Consider the following 20,704-nt stretch of genomic DNA (forward strand, 5'->3'; position numbering starts at 1 on the left):
TGATGTTTGTTTTCATGGACCAATAATGTATGTAGCATTTATTATTGTGATGCCCTTTGGCGCACAGATGACAACAGATCATGTAGTACCTTTTGGGGAATACATCCAAAACTCAGATTCAGGTGGGTAGTACAGTTCATGGGGATATGCTGGAAGATATTTAGAAGACTGTACAAGATCTTCACTTGTTTTGCTTTTCGTTGCTTCAAAGGGATCATCTGTAATGAGTTAGGGCAGAAAGGAAAATTCCAGTTAAGTATGATGCAGAAAATAAATGGCAGTTATAGGATGTAATTACTTAGAATGAAAACGAATGATAGTGCTATAAGGTCTAGTTATTACTATACTTGCTTAAATATAATAGAAGAAAGTGCTCATTTATGAACGCTGGGCAAATTTTCTGATGGGCAGTAACCAATAGCAACCAATTAAATGTTTGCTTCCGTTGTTCAACCTGCAGCTGGCTGAAAAAAAAACAATCACTGATTGGTTGATACTGCTATGGTATGTGCAAATTTGGTCAGTCTTTATAAAAAAGCCCCAATGTCTTTACCTTTTGCTTCCTTATCCAGCTTTCACTGTGCAGCTTATGTGGATGTAATAACCACAAAATAATAAAGAGCAAACCCCAGGTTAGAAAAAGACAAACTGCACTAATAAACTTGAGAATGATTGTGAGGCCAGCTAGAGACCGAGGGCTCTGTTTTATATTAATAATGTGGGACACAGCATTTCTATGTAACAGTGGCAAAATCCTGTTATATTGCAAGGGGTGGGAAAGATTTTCATAGTTTTGCCAAATTTCTTCTCTTCACAGTTATGTTAAACATCTTCTGGCCTAAATTCCAGTCCTGCTTTCTGCTAACCAGCCTAGGGTACTTTTGGGTGAGAACCATGGAGCAATCTTTTTCCTGCTTCTTCCTTCTTTGCCCAAGGTACGCATGTACATTCATAGTCTGAGACAATTTGCAATTGGTTTTCATTTTTTATTTCTTGTGGTTTTTTAGTAATTTTACTTTTTCTTTAGCAGTTCTCCAGTTTGGTATTTTAGCAGCTATCTGGCAACTAGGGTCTTCTCTACCTTAGTAACCATTCTAACCATTGGTTAGAATGAGACACTGGAAAATAAATAGGAGAGGAACTGAACATAAAGATAAGGAATAAACAGTAACAATTACTACATTGTAGCCTCACAGAGTATTTGGCTTCCAGGGTCAGTGACCCCCATTTTAAAGCTTGAAAGGTGTAGAGGAGGAAAGCAAATATTTCAAAAACAAATAAATAATACAGACCAAAGTTGCTAAGAATAGGCCATTCTATAACTAACTAAAAGCTAATTTAAAGATGAACCACCCCTTTAGCAAAGAAGCTGCGTTTTCCTCTCTACTGTGCATGCACCAGCCAGGGGCCATTGAAGGAAGAATAAGCAGAAGAAGGGGATTACTCTGTGGTGACAACTGTTGTACAGGATTGCCCTGTTTCTTGGCATGTAGTTAGCGTGACAGTCACACATTCTGATCATAATTGCTTCAGGGACTTGAAAACTGCTTAAATCACTGCTTCTCTGCCCTGCTTGCTATGTGTCGTACCTTGCTGCTGCTCCCAGACCTGCAGAACTGCAAAAAACTAATCAGTAAGCAAGCAAAGACCGGACCATTTGAACAGGACTCTGGGACAGATTCTGAGGGAATGCCTTTTACTGTTACTCATCTTAATGTGACTTATACCATGATTCATGCCTTAAAATCTATGATCAGGTCACTTAAGTTATGGCCTGTCTGTCAGCTAGGTAACATGTAGCTATTTGTAGCATTTTTCACACATTTTTTCCATTTCCATCTCTAAGTGCAGTGTCAAATTATCAACAAATCACTTGCCATTTATGTCAGTTGGGACTGTGTGAAGACACAGGTATGGGTGAGTTTTACACAATGTTTGCCTGAAAATGCTCATCCCTACATTGACCTGACAAGACCATAGCAGTGCTCAAACCATTGGATTTGTTTTCAATAAATCACTTATTTGCACCTAGTCTTTTCTTAATTAGTACGGTACCTTTTTTGGTTTATATGTATTTTTATCAGCACCCGGGACAGCTGACCTATACAGTAAAGGGCAGTGCTTCTCCTTGTCCCTATAGATATGTATATATGTATGTATGGAAAAGATGCAATGGAAAACCTCTATGACCTATTAACCTAACAACTGCAAATTTGGACTTCCAAGTCATTCATTCATTTATCTGTTTCATTCAAGTCATATTACAGCCATTTCTCTGTCTAATAACATCTGACAGAAAACGTTTGTCTAAACAAGTTATAAATACATGCCACCAGCCTGAAAATGTGCACTAACATGCCAATATAGTCCACTAATATTGTACATGTATTTTGTGAAATACAGATTAGGGTGACCAGATCACTTGAAAATTCAGGGACATGCTTAGAAATCCCAGCCAGCAGCCCTGCAACATGTATTTATTAGACGTGCCTAGTGATCTAGTTTCAATTGATCTGATCACCATAAAATAGATGATTATACATAGAATCATGTAAAACAAAAGGCACGAGGAGGCCGAGGAAAGGGGTTTCTGTTGCTGCAGAGGACAGTAAATTGGTAAGTCGCTAGGCAAAAGCTACACATTTATAGAGAAAAGGAAAGAAGCTCTTACTTACACCAGTGCAGAGCGCCAGCAGGAGAGACAAGGGAGAAATGGGATAGAAGAGACAGCCTTTAGTCAGAATACAGTGTAGTACTTTTTGTGTTCTGGATACAGTACCTTTACATGAAATATCAGCTTCAATGCCCACTAAACTATTGGGAACTACAGCGGCTTGCATGAGGATAATGGGAGCTGAATTCAACTGCAACTAAGGGGCTGCAACTCTGTTTTTGTCTGGCCATAAACATAAAGCAGCTGCATGTACCTTACTGTAGCTACTTCAGGCAATTCCTATATTACCTGTATCCAGGGACTTTAATTTTAATGCATCCGTATCTCATAAGATGTTACATGGAAATAAATACTGAATGCTGCTGCCACACTGAAGGGTATTTTGTATATTCAGAAATAAATGTTTTATATAAACTGAGTAAAGGAAATATACTTGGTGTAAAATAGCATATGGAGTAAGACACCTTTTCTGTTTTTTTCTTCAAATATTTGCAAGTTTTAAAATCTATCCTTCCTGCAAATTTTTAAATCTTTTCAGAAGGTTGGATATTTAGAAAGCTGAGGATTCCATAATAACACAAACCAAAGTGGTACTAATATTGCTACAAGTGGATTATGCAGCTCAGGTTCTTGCAATATACTGTATAAACACCTTAAAGGAAATGTCAACCATCAATAGAAATTAATTCAAAATTCCTTCTAAGCACTTTTGCAATTTACATAACTTATTTTTTTCTAGTCTTCAAGATATTTGCAGTTTTTGAATTGATTTTGAAACAACAGTGCCACCTGCTGTCCCTTCATTCTAACTGCATACAGTTAACAAAACACCATATGCCACAACTGTGGCTGCAGAGCCTTAATAACCGCACACTCAATTGTCTTTTTTGTCTTTGAACTGCATACAGTTGGCTGAACATTTATCTCATGAGCAAAGGAACTTTGCTTGATGTTGCTCAGAAAATAAAGTTTGTGAGCAGAGAGTGATCTGATGTTTCTAAATAGATTTTCAGCTGACTGTAGTCAGTTAGTTATAAGAAACAGCAGGTGATGCTGGTATTTCGAATGTAGCATAGGTGTTTGAATATGTTTTTAGTGTTATGAATATTTCATTGCTCATTTCTGTGTATTTGCAGCACATAATCTGGGCTGCTGTCAGATACCTGAGCTAATATGACATCAGCAGTGTGGCATTAGCTTCTATAAATGATATATTCTTGCTTTCTGTTAATGATTTTCAACCACCCCTTAACTTAGCTTCACATCAGCAGCCCAGAGCACACTGAGCATGTGCTGTGCCACTGGCATGCAGATAATGGTCTAGCAGTTCACAAGATGGCGAGCTGTTAAAAACATGGATTAATAGTGTTATAGGGCTGTACCTCTGGACATGACCATGTTAAAGTTATATAAGTATAGTTATAGGGTACTGAAACATCATTTGGTAAAATGTAGTTAATGTCACTGAATCTCACATTAATTAAGAGATATTAGTACTTCCATTTAGGCTGATCTCAAACCCAACGCACACAATATGTTGGAAACTTCAGCTCCCAAAATCCTCCTCTAGCCAGCGGTTTGACATTCCTGCCTCCAAATTTAATCACAGTAGCCACAGCAAAGTTCATGGATAACACATGACAATGCGTACCTGAGACACATACAGCACGGTCCAGTTAGCAGCAAATAGGAATTGCCTATACATAACGCTGCTTTGAAAAACAAAGTAAGGTTTTTCAAATACAGTAATGTTCTGTATGGGGCAAAACACACAATTCAATGTAAACACCAATGGTTACACATGCTTAGTATAGGCTTAGGGCAGGGACAACTTGTAGTACTGCAGCTGTTGTTAGAAATACCATTCCCAGAAAGCCTCTGAAAATGAAGGATACTGGGATTTGTAGTCCTGCACCAGCCAGAGTAACACTACTTGTATATCCCTTATAGAACAGCATTTTAGAGCTTGGTATGCAATATATACAAGTCATTACGCACTGGATTGCATACATCACAGCCACGTGCAACATGCAAAAAGGGTCTCAACAGTACCATGCCGTTTATAGATGGGGGGTTTCCGGTAAATGTTACTCTCTGCAGCGGCTGCAAAAAGAAAGGAAGAGGAGGACAGGAAGAGGGCAGTAAAAGATAAGAGGAAAAGTGAAAGAAAGAGTATAAAAGGGGGAAAGAAAGAAGAATACCAAAACAGAGGCAAAAGGGGAAAACAGAGGCTGAAATCAGCAAGAAACCAATGAAGGGAAAACATAACAGAATGAGAAAGATGCAGGCTAAAGGGTAAGGCAAGTATAGGCGCCCTTTACAGATCCACTTGTTACTGCACTACAAATCCCATCATGCTCCTGCAGTTTGCCCTGTGGGCAAGGTGGGGATGATGGTAGGTGTAGTTATATGACAAAGGTTGCCTATCCATGGGGTAATCTATCTGCAGAACTGGGTAAGTTTGAGGACACTGGCATTAGAACTGCCTTGACTAAAATTCATATTTAAACAAAAATTTGGAACATTTGTTAAAAGATGCTTATCGGCTTTAATCCACATAATTAATTGGTTTTGCTTTCCAATAAATGTTTAGCCATTTTCCTGCTTCTGATTGCCCATGGATTTGCACCTAGGACATAAACCAAGCCATGAGGATCTGCATTTTGTTACAGTGAAAGGGCAGCGTAGGAACAAATGGCAGCGGTGAGTCTGTGCATTTGTGAACACTGTGAGTGCAGTGATATTAAATTGTGAAAAAAATAGTGCTTTGTAAATAAAGATTACCATAGGCGAAAACACTAAACATTATACTTGGGTAACAATACCATGATCTAGACCTTTTCTTTCCCATCACTACTATTAGCAACACTTGTAAGTAAGGCCTGCAGTATGAATTGTAGGTCCAATAGCCTCACGACAGGTGAGGATCAGCAGAATGACATGGCTATGTTCCTGCTTCACATGGTGGGTGCTAGTTAGCTACCTTTTGCCATCCTACCTGGTATGTGGAAATGCCGTGGAACTTGGTAATGGGTCGGCGGGGAGCAACGTACGTCTATCTGGCTATAAAAAGGTGAGTTGCGCCCACTATCTGTGCCTGAGAAAGGGCAGTGAAAGCAAAGTGAGGGAGTAAAAGCAACATAAGGCAGAAACAATGTCAATAGGATCAGACATATGGGATATATGAGGAATAAAGACCACATAAAATAAGGACAAAAGAATAATCAAGAAGAATCATAAGGAAGTGATAGACACACAAGACATTACATATACGGTAGGACAGAGCCGAAAGGGGACAAATTATGAGAGACAGTGAGAAGCAAGGGAGAGAAGAGAAAGAAAAGCAGAAATAGTGAGGTACTGAGACACAGTTAAATATAAGAACACTGATGGGAGGATAAAGATGTGGCTCAAATTACTGCAAAAGGGTTAAAAGAAAAAGTGGAACTGGTATCTATACAAATATATCTCAGTGGATTAACAAGGGAAATCCAAGTTCTGGACCCCTAACAGACCCCCTACCCCTTCCCTGACATGAGTAGGTTTCTAGCGACTGATGGGAGTGCAGAAATGGCAATATAGCTTCAGAAATATATAAGCAGGCACGGGTGGATTTCTCTAGAGGTTGGGTCAAGTCAGAGCAATACTTTATCCCGCCCCTGTTACATCACTTCTGTTTTTTCTGGGGTAGGAGTGGGTAGAAATCTGGCTTGGGGGCACATAGGTTGTGGGTTATTTGGTAACTATCAGTCTGAAGGAGCAAACATTTTGCTTACAGCTTTGGGGGAGGGTGGGTTGGGTTACATAGTTTAGAACTATAATGGAGGGCCTTAGCTTGGAAATCCTTAGTTTACTCATAATAAATCTCATTAGCATTTTAAAAAGTATATATGGTGCACATTTTCTAGTTCTGGGAAACTGTTAAACCGTTAAAGAGCTGTAGTAAGGCTCATTAGAAAGTAATAGACTTTGGGGGCTCATTTATTAACATGGATGTTGACTTGCTCAAGTGCAATGGCCAATCAGGTCTTTTCTTCCAAATTCTAACTTGAATTGCACTACATAATACTAATTGCTTATTGGTTGCTACTGGGAAGTGCACTTGTGCAATTCAAAACCTGTTCTTAAATTAGCCCCAGGATCTGTGTTGGATGTCCATCTAAATAAATAAATATAAAAAATATAATTGTAAGCAGCTTTCCCATATACTGTATTGAAACATCTCCAGTGGTTTTAATGTTATTTGCACTTTTATTAAAAAAAGCAGTTTCTGTTTGTCTCTTATGATTCTCTCATCTCTTTTCCCTGACTATTTGTATCATTTAAACAACGTATTGGGTAATACAGTTATTACCCAATACTCATTATTCAAAAGAAAAAAAAATAATTGTTTGGGTGAACATTCCCTTAATAACAATGAGATAAAAACTGTTTTATATCCAGGCTATGTTTTTTGAGCCACTTATTTAGTGTATGGGCAGTGAGCAAAGCCTGGTAATATGCTCTGAAAGGGACTGCTCATGCTATATAACAATATCAGTTTAAGTGCCTATCTGGCTTACCTGACATGTAGTAATGCTGGGGATTGCGTGGCATGGTAAGGGATACTTCATGTTGTCTGTAGAGAGGAGAGTCTATATACCCAGGGCTAGAAGACCTTCTCTGACGTAAGTCTATCCCTTCATATATATCCTTAAAAAGGCAGCAAACACAGAGGATATTACTCCCAAATATAACATCAAATACACATGTAGAAGAAACATGATAAGTGACTGTACATGTCTGGGTTCATGTTGCCAGATTATACAAAAAATCAGAGACATCTTATACTTTTACTTAAACAGTATTTCATCTTTACATTAACTTTTTAGTATGACATAGAGCATACAGGTATTGGACCCCTTATCCGGAAACCCATTATCCAGAAATTTCTGACTTAGGGAAAGGCCATCTCCCATAGGCTCCATTTTAATCAAATAATTCACATTTTTAAAAATTATTTCCTTTTTCTCTGTAATAATAAAACAGTACCTTGTACTTGATCCCAACTAAGATATAATTAATCCTTATTGGAGCCAAAACAATCCTATTGGGTTTAATTACTGTTTAAATAATTTTATTAGCACACTTAAGGTAGGAGATCCGAATTACGGAAAGACCCCTTATCTGGAAAATCCCAGGTCCTGAGCATTCTAGATAACAGGTCCTATTCTGAGACAGAATTTGCAGATTTGCAGTTGGTCTTCATTTTTTATTATTTGTGGTTTTTGAATTATTTAGCTTTATATTCAACAACTCTCCAGTTTTGAATTTTAGCAGCTATATAGTTGCTATGATCCAAACTACCCAAGCAACCAGGCAAACTGGAAAAACTGGAATATGAACACAAGTTGGTCTGAACAGTAATGAACAGAGCTACGGCAAATACGTAAATAGTTTTTTGGCTGCCGGGGTCAGTGAACCCTATTTAAAAGCTGAAAAGAGTCAGAAGAAGACGGCAAATAAATTTGAAAAACTATAACAAATAGAAAAATTAAGACCAACTGGCAAAACTGATGATAATAGGCCATTTTATAACATACTAAAAAAGTGAACCTGAAATAGAACCACACCTTTCAACCCTTTTCACATCATTGTCAGGGAAAAAGTGAAAGGGCACATAAACTTTTCAGGGCAACTTCATCAAGATAACGTAGGTCTACAATAATGTTTGAAATGCTTACTTTGGGGAGTTAGTGTGAAAAAACTTTTTTTTGGGGCAGGTATATGTGCCCTTTAATAAATAGTCACGTCATCTACATCTGCTTAAACATTTTCATCAGTTACTAATTTTTTCAAACCACCAGCAACACATCAGGCTCCAAGAAGGAGTAGGCTACCCGAAATCATGCAGCCCTGTAGGACGCTAGTTGTGGCAGTCTGAGCAACATCTACAGGGCTGTAGGTTGGCCATTCATTCCCAGAATACCCTATGTATTTCATTTAATCACTTGGAGTAGATTACAGTCAAACATGAGTAGAATGTGTAATGCTATATGAGCAGCGTTTGTACCTCCCCGTAGCTGTATCTCTCCAGCATCTCATCGGAAGTGTATCTGCTATAAGGTTCGTAAGAAATGAGGTCAGGGCGCTGCACTGCGTAGATTGGTTTAATCTTAGGGAGGGCTGCTAAATCCTTGTAATTTAGAATCTCATTGTTTACCTTGGCCTAGAAAGAAGAGAGCAGAGGGAAAAGGAAAGAGAAAAGGTAAAGTGATAAAGGCTCATGTTTACCAAGTGCTGCTAAACCACTGTTTGGTTCCTAAGGGGGAAAGCACTGAACTACATGCTGGTTCTGTATTTAAGACTGTTGTGCCATTTAGTCATAAATATTAACCTAACCTTATTTAACCAAAAATATTTACACACTGTTTTTATATAGGTTTATATATAGGTTTGGAGGTGTGGGGAATAATTTGACTTAGCATGAGATTCACTAGGGGGCAGATTTATGATTGCTCAAGCCTTTTGGCTTAAGCAATCATAAAGGAAAGCCCGCATAAATTTCCCCCCCAACAAGCAAAGGTAGCCCTGCAAGTAACACCTTCTCAAGTCATCTATTAACTGCACAGCCCCCTGTGCCTTTCCCTTCTATGCTCAGATAAATGAATATCATATTTAATGTCATATTTTAACCTTCTTGATGGAATAGCATCACTCATTAAATATGGCTGAAAGAGTAAGATGTCCTGCAGTTTGCCGTTAAGTCGTGGGAGAGTAATCCCATTAATAACAGAAAAAACATCCAAAGCCAGAATAAAAAATTAGCAGAAATTAGAAAAGCACATTTTTAAGAAATATTCAAATAGTGCAGTGCCCTAAGGAGGGTAATGTTGTTGCATTGAGCGTTGAGCTGAAAGTCATGCATTCATGGACAAGTTTGTTAAGCAGGCTACCCAAAGAACGGCTGGCTCTGACACAGTGGCATCAAAAGAAGTTACTTGGGTCCCACAGCAATATCATGTTAGCCCCCCCTTCCCCCCCCCCCCGGCAGCCGCAGGGTCTGCTCCCTCTATAGAGATGGCCATAGACAATCAGATGACATGGAGTAGACGTGGAGGCAAAGTACAGGGTGATTATACATAACGCATTTGCAAGTAAATAATCCTACACAGAAACATTTGTGTTGGCTTTTGGCTTCCCTTTAAAAGATGCAAATTGATCTGAATAAAAACATCTTCAACGATGAGAAATGTGGGCGACTAATAAAAGGGTATGATGCTGTAATGGCTTATACTTATTTTGAGAGGGTGCTTTAATAAATGAAAAGCGCAGAAAGAAGGCAATATTTGTTATTCTGCACTCTGTAATCTGTGGTTGTGCATCTGTCTAATGATGTGCTTTCTGCCATTAGTGCCAGTAAAATGTGACCCACTCCCACCCACCCCACTGAAAAAAAAGAGCTGCAGCATCATGTTTAATTCATTTTTTTTTCTTGGTTCCCAGATGCAGCAGTTATGGGGGCTGATTTACTTACCCACGAACGGGTCGAAATGAGTCCGATTGCGTTTTTTTCGTAATGATCGGTATTTTGCGATTTTTTCGTATGTTTTGCGATTTTTTCGGATTCTTTACAAATTTTTCGTTACCAATACGATTTTTGCGTAAAAACGCGAGTTTTTCGTATCCATTACGAAAGTTGCGTAAAAGTTGCGCATTTTTCGTAGCGTTAAGTTTTAACGCTACCAAAAATGCGCAACTTTTCGCGTAAGTTTTAACGCTACGAAAAATGCGCAACTTTTTACGCAACTTTCGTAATGGATACTCGCGTTTTTACGCAAAAATCGTATTGGTAACGAAAAATTCGTAAAGAATCCGAAAAAATCGCAAAACATACGAAAAAGTCGCAAAATGTTCGTTTTCAAGTCGGAACTTTTCCAATTCGGGTCGGATTCGTGGGTTAGTAAATCAGCCCCTTAGTCTAATCCACCGGTCGATTAATTTACACACACATAAAGAAAGGCAGAAATGAGAAAGGACACTTGGGCCTGAATGTGTGATAAAGGTTGAAATCAGAAAAGTACATTATATATATTATTATATTATGCCTATGTGTTGAAGGAAAGCTGCCCTCACAGGTCTTATCTTGGTCAAAAAAGTTGAATTTAATGCAAAGCCGACGCCAGCTTTTAAGGGTTCCTACCCAAGAGCAGACTCTAATATCAAGCTTGCACTGTAACAGGGCTTGAAACCAGTGAAAGTTGGATTCCCCACTCTCCCCAGAAAAATCCCTGTATTTACCTTGGCCACTTGTTACTTACACATATAACACGATTGGGTGAGCCAATACTAGATCCAGGAGGGGAGATGGAGGTCTCAGATGCCCTTCTGTACTGTGAAGAGAGAAGAAGAACCTAAACACAACTAATATCTGTCTGTCTCTACTCATTTTGTGTTTTCTTTTTTCTTTCATTTGGGAGCAGCCATGTTTGCTCTAATGAGGTCAGTTGTATAAATGCTGTTGAAACAGGGACCTCCTCTGGGCAAGTGATCACACAAACCACAGAACAACACTTGTAGATAATAAACTTGGCTGTAGCAAGCAATGCCAGGCAGCAGCTGCAAGGGCAAACAAGGTTTTGAGCTGTATTAAAAGGGGAATAGATTCACGGGAGGAGGGGGTTATTCTTCCCCTTTACAGAGCGCTGGTAAGGCCCCATCTAGAATATGCTGTTCAGTTTTGGTCTCCAGTGCTCAAACGGGACATTATTGAGTTAGAGAGGGTCCAGAGAAGGGCAACTAAGCTGGTAAAGGGTATGGAAAGTCTCAGTTATGAAGAAAGACTGGCCAAGTTGGGTCTGTTTACACTGGAGAAGAGGCGCTTAAGAGGTGACATGATAACTATGTATAAATATATAAGGGGATCATATAATAACATTTCTAATATTTTATTTACCAGTAGGTCCTTCCAATGGACACGAGGGCACCCACTCCGTTTAGAAGAAGGGAGGTTCCGTTTAAATATTCGTAAAGGATTTATTACAGTGAGAGCTGTGAAGTTGTGGAATCCCCTCCCCGAATCAGTCGTGCTGGCTGATACATTATATAGCTTTAAGAAGGGGCTGGATGGATTCTTAGCAAGTGAGGGAATACAGGGTTATGGGAGATAGCTCTTAGTACAAGTGAGGGAATACAGAGTTATGGGAGATAGCTCTTAGTACAAGTGAGGGAATACAGGGTTATGGGAGATAGCTCTCAGTACAAGTGAGGGAATACAGGGTTATGGGAGATAGCTCTCAGTACAAGCGAGGGAATATAGGGTTATGGGAGATAGCTCTTAGTACAAGTGAGGGAATATAGGGTTATGGGAGATAGCTCTCAGTACAAGCGAGGGAATATAGGGTTATGGGAGATAGCTCTCAGTACAAGCGAGGGAATATAGGGTTATGGGAGATAGCTCTCAGTACAAGTGAGGGAATACAGGGGTAGGGGGGATAGCTCTCAGTACAAGTGAGGGAATACAGGGGTAGGGAAGATAGCTCTCAGTACAAGTGAGGGAATACAGGGTTATGGGAGATAGCTCTCAGTACAAGTGAGGGAATACAGGGGTAGGGGGGATAGCTCTCAGTACAAGTGAGGGAATACAGGGTTATGGGAGATAACTCTCAGTACAAGTGAGGGAATACAGGGGTAGGGAAGATAGCTCTCAGTACAAGTGAGGGAATACAGGGTTATGGGGGATAGCTCTCAGTACAAGTGAGGGAATACAGGGTTATGGGAGATAACTCTTAGTAGAAGCTGATCCAGGGACTGGTCCGATTGCCATCTTGAAGTCAGGAAGGAATTTTTTCCCCTCTGCGGCAAATTAGAGAGGCTTCAAATGGGTTTTTTTTTGCCTTCCTCTGGATCAACTATCAGTTAGGCAGATTATATACAGGCATTATGGTTGAACGTGATGGACGTATGTCTTTTTTCAACCCAACTTACTATGTTACTATGTTACTTGCTTGGAAATGGTAAGCAATAACTTTGACTTTTTCAGATATGTTGCTACCAGTGTTTTACTCCAATGTTTAGCCATAGAAAGCCTGAACTTTTTTTTCCTAAATTCATGATTAGTTACTATAAAATGATTACTGACACTTGTCTAGTCATATAAGGATAAAGTCTAAATCAGCGTATTTCTAACACAAATAGCTTGCAGCAGATTACTATAGATCCCTAAGGGTTATAAAACATGCAGTTTATTGATTGCTGCTACTTGATCCATATGGTGCTTCCCACCACGCATTCCCATCTTTCTTCAGAAGCTATTGAATATTAACATACATATTGTCTGAACAGAAATCATTGATGGTCTGTGGAATCAGCACATTGGTTGGAAAGACCAGTTAGAAGATCAGCAATCCTAAAAGATTTTGCATACCATTTAAATACCTATTTACATGGGTGGTGTCTACCTAATATTTTCAGGTGGATCTGGGTGGGTAGGATGATTGGGTGTAGTCAGGAACGCATTATCAATGCAGGAATACTAGAAGGTTTGGAAGTTCTAGGGTGGATGTCTATCAGTGAGGATACCATAGTGAACAGGTAAAGGAATAGATGGAACCAGCAACCATATCTGATTTTTCTGGCATATTAGTTATTTTCAATAAGAAATGATACCTGAACTTGACGCTCAGAGAACACTTTGCTGCACAGCCACTGAGATTAGAAGTCTGGATCTCAGATCTGACTAAACTTAGGTTGACTATTTACTGGAGAATTTCAACACACATAATGGGGGAAATGTATCAACAGGTGTAAAGTTTGCTCCAGGCCTTTTAGCCAACAGCAACCAATCAGCATGTAGCATTTGCTGTTTGCTTTATGAAGCTAAAAATCTTAAGGTTAAAGGAACAGTAACACTAAAAAATAAAAATGTTTTAAAATAATTAAAATATAATGTACTGTTGCCCTGCACTGGTAAAAGTTGTGTGTTTGCTTCAGAAAGACTACTGTAGTTAACAGAAATAGCTGTTGTGTTGCCATGGGGGCAGCCATTTAAATTGAAAAAAGGAGAAAAGGCACAGGTTACATAAGAAGATAACAGATAACTGTGTAGAATACAATGGGAATCTATGCTACTTATCTGTTATCTGCTTAGTAACCTGTGCCTTTTCTCCTTTTTTCAATTTAAATGGCTGCCCCCATGGCTACACAGCTGGGTATTTATATAAACTGTAGTAGTGTTTATGAAGCAAACTCACAACTTTTACCAGTGCAGAGCAATAGTACATTATATATTAATTATTTTTATACACTTTCATTTTTTGGTGTTACTGTTCCTTTAAAAAGATGTGAAGCAAATGCTGTACCTATATTGTCCTTTAGTATAGTATAGTCTCTTATTAGTTATCTGAATTAACCTTTTAATCATAAGGAAAGGCCATACACGTTAATATTTTTCTCTCCCTAATGACCTATTTCAGTGCGTTCTGACAAATCTGTTAAATTATTGTAAGGTTAGTGGGCACAGAATAATCGCACATCTGACACTGGTCAGAAACTTGGTCAAGTTTGAAAATTTTTGGCGTTAGCAATGAAATTTGTCCGTTGTCCAACTGTTTGCAGGCCCAAACAGGTAGTTTCCTAGCTTCAACCAGACAATATCACTTAAAATGGTCATTTTCGTTAACGAAAAACAACCATTTCAGGACAAGCTTGGTCTTACGTGTATGGCCTTGTTCTTTTAGATGTGTATTTCTGAGATGCATAGTCCCAGAGAATATATCAAATGTATGGACCTCATGAACTATCAGTTTAGAAAGTAAGGTCCTACAACTGGACCTTCCTATTTATATATTGAAGGAACTGAACAACCCACCCCCTGTAGGTAAAACGTAAAATGATTGCAGGCAGCTTTGCTGTGTCACTTTACTCACTTTTAGCTTCTTCTCTGCACGAGCTGCCTGTTTACAGATTGGATGCCACACTTCAGAGCCTGGGGAGAAATTCAGCATTTTAGCTGGTATAATTGCATGTAGATAGTCAAAACTGCTAGAATGAAGCAGAAACAGCAACACAAAAGAAACACTGAATACAAATAGAGAGTCACAGGGAATTAACTTGGCAGAAAATCTCTTTCAAGCCCATGGAAGTTTTTAGTTTTTTTTTAAAAGGTACTTTGTGGTGAATCACTTCATAATGTGAAAATGTATGCACAGAACAAATACATTCCCCTAGACTGCTGGAAGATAATGGGGTATTTAATGCAGACTTGAGAAGGTCACCTTGAATATGAAGATGGCTGTGAGCTCTCTAGGGAATCCCTGATAATTGCTCTGTCTGACTTCTTCAAGCTTCCGGCATTGAAAGTATCAATCAGTATTAGCATCTTAAATTGCACTGATGGTACCCACACAGGGAAGCCGTATCCTGCCTCAGACATTGCTAACAATGTTGTCTCTTTGAATATTCATGCTGAAGAAAGAGCAGGTACATACTGGCTACTCATATTTTGTTCATCTACATGTGTTCCAACATGAATATCACTTTAATGTGGTCTGCATATGGGTCTGAGGATGCCTTCTTTCCCCCTCTCTGCCTCATTACTTGGGCATGTGACACACACAGCTATTGCTTATGTTTTAATCCCCGACACACTGATTACATTTGCATCAAGTGCTTGAGACCAATAAAGAAGATGACATTGAAAAAAGAAAAGCTTTCTAACATATAGACAGGATACACACAGTGGCGGACATAGAAAGCACAAGCCCCCTGTTGCTGGCTTAGCTTTAGGTTCCTTTCCCCTGTGCTTCAAGAACTGATAGGCAGCTCACCCAGAGCCAGTTCTTGGCAACTTTTCATTTGGCCTGGTTATAATTTTTTATCATTTTTTAAAGATTTGCTTTCTGCCTCTTTCCAGCTTTCAAAAGGGGTCACTGATCCTGCAGCCAAAAAGCTGTTGCTCTTTGAGGCTACAATTTCATTCATTTCATTTAATTTTTATTACTTATCTTTTATGCAGACCCACTTCTTTTGTTATTTTAGTTTCTCATTTAAACTATTGCCTGGGTAATATGGAGCCTAGCAACCATATAGCTGCTAAAATCCCAAACAGGATAGTTGCTAAATAAAAAGCTAAATACTTAAAACCACAGATAATAAAAAAGACCAATTGCGAATAGTTTCAGAATAGCACTCTCTACATCCTAGAAGTTCAATTAAAGTAAAAAGCCCCTTTAAATTCTATTGGTGGAGTCTTTAGGTTCAGCTCTAGTACTGTATGCTTAATTTGGGCATATTTTTATGAAGGGGATAATCAAAAATAGACTTCTCCCGTATATTGTATCAATGCAAAAATCACAATTTGTAAGCATTTTTCTACAGCAGTGAGACACCTGAGACACTGTGCCTAATTTTGTACATTTTCTTGGTGTAGCTGTTTGGTCGAAAGGAATACTAGGGGGCACATTTACTAACCCACGAATGGGCCGAATGCGTCCGATTGCGTTTTTCGTAATGATCGGTAATTTTGCAATTTTTTCGTATTTTTTGCGATTTTTTCGGCGTCTTTACGATTTTTGCGTAAAAACGCGAGTTTTTCGTAGCCATTACGAAAGTTGCGCAAAGTTGCGATTTTTTCGTAGCGTTAAAACTTGCGCGAAACGTCGCGCCTTTTAAGTTTTAACGCTACGAAAAAGGCGCGACTTTGCGCGCAAGTGTTAACGCTACGAAAAAATTGCGACTTTGCGCAACTTTCGTAATGGCTACGAAAACCTTGCGTTTTTACGCAAAAATCGTAAAGACGCCGAAAAAATCGCCAAAAATACGAAAAAATCGCAAAATTACCGAAAAAGTCGCAAAATATTCGTTTCCAATCGGAATTTTTCCAATTCGGATTCGAAATCGTGTCTTAGTAAATCAGCCCCTAAGGGTGCATCACTTGATACAGTGATTTATACATAGCTGTGTATCTGCTTGTTTTTATTGTTGGCACTTCCATGGCAGATAAGAATAGTAAGAGTGAGAATAGTTAGCACATATATTTTGATGCGTTTGTATGTCCTTTCCTGTCCTACACTGTCACAATGCATCCTTCCTTTCATGTATACACTTAATATAAACTTTAGATCTATTCCGATACATTCTTTTCTCTCTAAGTTTATTGTAAGCATATACATGAAGCAGAAGGCTGCATTGTGACAGTGTCTGACGGGAAGCAGAACTGCCTTCCTCTTGCACCGTTAACTAGTGTGCTAAAGGCAATATTAAGTACTGGTTTCCTTCTGCAAAAGAAGATAAGGTTTATTGATTAATTCCTCTTCCCTTAAGCATTTTTATTGTGCAAGAATGCTATGAGGGTAGGTGAGTATTGATAGTGAGCTGGGAAAACTCTTTCCTATGCAATTGGGTACAGGTACATTTGCTGCCTCTAACTAGGCAGATTGCACACAATATTATAATAGCTTGGGTATGGGCTGGGATATTGAAGAATTCATTTTATATAACTGTATGGTTTTATAGAACATATGTCACCAGTAATAATGTGGGAACATCACTATTCTGTGTTGTACTGTTATACTGGCACAAAAACTATAATCATACTTCTGCTGGAGAACAGAGCGAGCATTGCCCAGAAGAGGGCACTAGAGTTATATCACTGGCACTACCCTGGCATAACAAGGATGACACAGGCTCATGCTGGAATGGTAGCGGAACTAAAACACAAGTTGCGCTTCCATACATAACATTCTGTAGTGTCAGAAACTCTATGTAAAAAAGATTCTATCTCAAAGTTTATACATGCTGTTTTTCCTCAACTTCCTCTGGCAGGTAGTCATTATGGCTGCCAGGTTTTTCTCTGTGAATTTGGCCTAAAGCAAAATTAAAGTTGAAATACAGATAATGTCTTCCTTCAGGGTGTGTTGGGGATGGAATTGCCTGATAACAAACTCACAAGGACCACGCAAGTAGATGGTGGTAAAAGTCTTAGGTAAACCCTACTACTACTACTGTCTCTTTCCCTAAGGAAGAAGCTGTTGGTGCTCGAAATGTTGTCCTCGAAATGTTAGATTTTTTTCAATAAAACTTTTATCCTTTAGCACTAAGTCCCTGTGACTTTGGTACTCTCACCCTCTCTCTCTCTATGTATATATATATTAAGGTATGGGCAGGCAGGTTAATTAAATTCCTAATGATTTTTACAGGGATGGAAAAAAGATCATTAAGAATATTTCAGTAATTACAAATATCCATACATCATATTGGCTTTTGAAACAAAGTAGGGGTCATTTACCAAGAAATTGCAGAAAGCTGGCAAATGACCCAGGGTGCCATATTTCCTAGGCCACAGCTAGGTTTTCCCGGCATTTCCACCATACTGGTCAACTGAAGCATGTTAAAAGGCCACACTATTCTTTAATAAACTAAAAGAGAGGAGTCTGCCTATCCTGTGTATGCAGATCAGCTGTGCATTATATATAAGGGGCAAAGGCAGAGTATCCAAACAGTAAGGAATAACGAGAACTGTTTTCTTATTGGCCCATGGTGATGGTAATAAGGATCCTTGCAGATTACTATAGACAGAGTCCAGCAGACCATAGTGTTCAGTAATGTGCTTGTTGTACCTGGATGACTGCATATAGTCATCCATGCACTGCAAAATGCACCTATTAGAGCAGTGCTGTCCAACTGGTGGCCTGCCCTACCCTGCCTGTGGTTGCCATACTCTGCTTGCCCTATGCAGCCTGTGTGTGCCATGCTCTGCCTGCCCTACCCTGCCTGTGGGTGTCATACTCTGCCTGTCCTATGCTGCCTATGTGCCGTACTCTGCCTGCCCTATACTGCCTGTGTGTGCCATACTCTGCCTGCCCTATACTGCCTGTGTGTGCCATACTCTGCCTGCCCTATGCTGTCTGTGTGTGCCATACTATGCCTGCTCTATGCTGCCTGTGTGTGCCATACTCTGCCTGCCCTATGCTGTCTGTGTGTGCCATACTCTGCCTGCCCTATGCTCCCTATGTGTGCCATACTATGCCTGCTCTATGCTCCCTTTGTGTGCCATACTATGCCTGCTCTATGCTTCCTGTGTGTGCCATATTCTGCCTGCCCTATGTTGCCTGTGTGTGCCATACTCTGCCTGCACTGTGCTACCTGTGGGAGGTGAACCTGGTGGGGGTTTGTTCTGGGAGTTTGTTAATAGTCATGATATGGTCCCTAAGGTGTGTAATTATATGCTGGGGGTTGCTGTGCTATGCACAGATGAGTAGCAGGCATATTGATCTAAGGGTGTGGCTTAATATGACTTTCACATATGAATGGTGATATCTGTATAGTGAGCACCAACCATTTGGGTTTTTGCCGTGCTGTCACCATTAATGTGGGTATGGTCTTAGAAGTTCTTGTGATAACACGGGTGTGGTTTGAAGTGGGTGCAGTTTAAAAAAGGGGAGTGGTCAAAACTGCCTTTCATTATCGGCCCTCCGCCACGTAGGCCTGAAAAATTCCAGCCCTCGGTACCACTGCAGACTTGCTAAATATAACTCTATCACATCACCTTTCTCATAGTTCTCCTGCCATTTACTGATTGCTCCAGTGATATCAGTATGATGCAACTAGAAGAAAGAATGTAGCAGGAAGAGAGATAAAAGTTCAAATTGGATATTTAAAAATAAAAAAAACAAACAAAACATAGAAAGGGACAGAATATACTGGGGCACATTTTTGACCTATCATGTCCAACAGCCTGGGGTGCCAAATGTATTAGATGCCCTGCCTGGTGCCAAGGCTGGCGTATACATTACCTGTTAGGTACATTTCTTCTCCCTCCGAGAACATCTGCTGGCAGCGCACACAGCGCGCACACGTGGGGTGATAGTGTTTGCCGCCTGCCTGAAGGAAGCAATAAAGGAACATTTACAAACACACAATCCTATACTGGCTTTCATTTCATGCTTTTTTTTATGTGCCTCAAAATATATTTCAGTCTGTTCTCTGCCCATGGGGATAAAACAATATTGCTTTTGTGTTAAGTTTAATGTACCTTTGATAGAAAATGGATTCTGAAAGCACTTAAAATGTTCTTTTGTGGACTTCATATAAAAAAAGGAAAATTGTAGCAAATCTGAATGATTCTGGATGGTTGTTCATTTACCAATGTATGTGCATTATGCAAAAATGTTCAACATGTTTTTACCCACAGTACAGTATTGTCGCTATGATTCTAGCATAATGCCTACATTTTCTTATTTAAAGAAGGTGCAAATGTGGGTGCCAGGTCTCATTTAAAAGGATCAAATCAATTAAGTGTATAGGGACAACACATAAAGGGAGTCCTGAAAATAAGACCAACTCTTGGCAGAAGTTAATCCCAGGGCTCCCTTGTGTCTGTGCACCCTGTACTTAAACCTCATGTGCAGTTCATCAAAGCAGCCTGGACCGACTCACTAGGTGCAAATTGTACTGCTCACTCCGTACAGTGCTCCAAAAGATTCTGATGCTATCCCCCCATACAGTCCTAATCAGGCCTGTATTCATGATTTGACATTCCCTCTCCCTATGACATTGTAATATACAGGTCCTTTTCAAAAAATTAGCATATTGTGATAAAGTTCATTATTTTCTGTAATGTACTGATAAACATTAGACTTTCATATATTTTAGATTCATTACACACAACTGAAGTAGTTCAAGCCTTTTCTTGTTTTAATATTGATGATTGTGGCATACAGCTCATGAAAACCCAAAATTCCTATCTCAAAAAATTAGCATATTTCATCCGACCAATAAAAGAAAAGTGTTTTTAATACAAAAAAAGTCAACCTTCAAATAATTATGTACAGTTATGCACTCAATACTTGGTCGGGAATCCTTTTGCAGAAATGACTGCTTCAATGCGGCGTGGCATGGAGGCAATCAGCCTGTGGCACTGCTCAGGTGTTATGGAGGCCCAGGATGCTTCCATAGCGGCCTTAAGCTCATCCAGAGTGTTGGGTCTTGTGTCTCTCAACTTTCTCTTCACAATATCCTACAGATTCTCTATGGGGTTCAGGTCAGGAGAGT

General features: G+C 39.4%; 1 protein-coding gene across 10 annotated transcripts in view; it reads right to left on the minus strand.

Moving 5' to 3' along the window:
- Positions 1–20,704, minus strand: part of ablim3 (actin binding LIM protein family member 3) — a 131,667-nt gene that overhangs the window by 16,573 nt on the left and 94,390 nt on the right. For 2 of the 10 annotated variants that reach the window (XM_018092201.2, XM_004912837.3), the window contains exons 7-14: positions 19,447–19,534; positions 14,581–14,639; positions 10,975–11,046; positions 8,727–8,882; positions 7,237–7,366; positions 5,673–5,771; positions 4,727–4,777; positions 90–203 (exon numbers count right to left, since the gene is read on the minus strand). In XM_018092201.2, the coding sequence (XP_017947690.1) occupies positions 90–203; positions 4,727–4,777; positions 5,673–5,771; positions 7,237–7,366; positions 8,727–8,882; positions 10,975–11,046; positions 14,581–14,639; positions 19,447–19,534 (769 nt within the window). Of the gene's footprint in view, positions 1–89; positions 219–4,726; positions 4,778–5,672; positions 5,772–7,236; positions 7,367–8,726; positions 8,883–10,974; positions 11,047–14,580; positions 14,640–19,446; positions 19,535–20,704 lie in introns of all 10 variants that reach the window. The other 8 variants (XM_031898816.1, XM_004912838.3, XM_012959788.3 and 5 more) reach the window with 8 other exon arrangements.

Source organism: Xenopus tropicalis, chromosome 3 (assembly GCF_000004195.4).
Source record: "Xenopus tropicalis strain Nigerian chromosome 3, UCB_Xtro_10.0, whole genome shotgun sequence".
NCBI lineage: Eukaryota > Metazoa > Chordata > Amphibia > Anura > Pipidae > Xenopus > Xenopus tropicalis.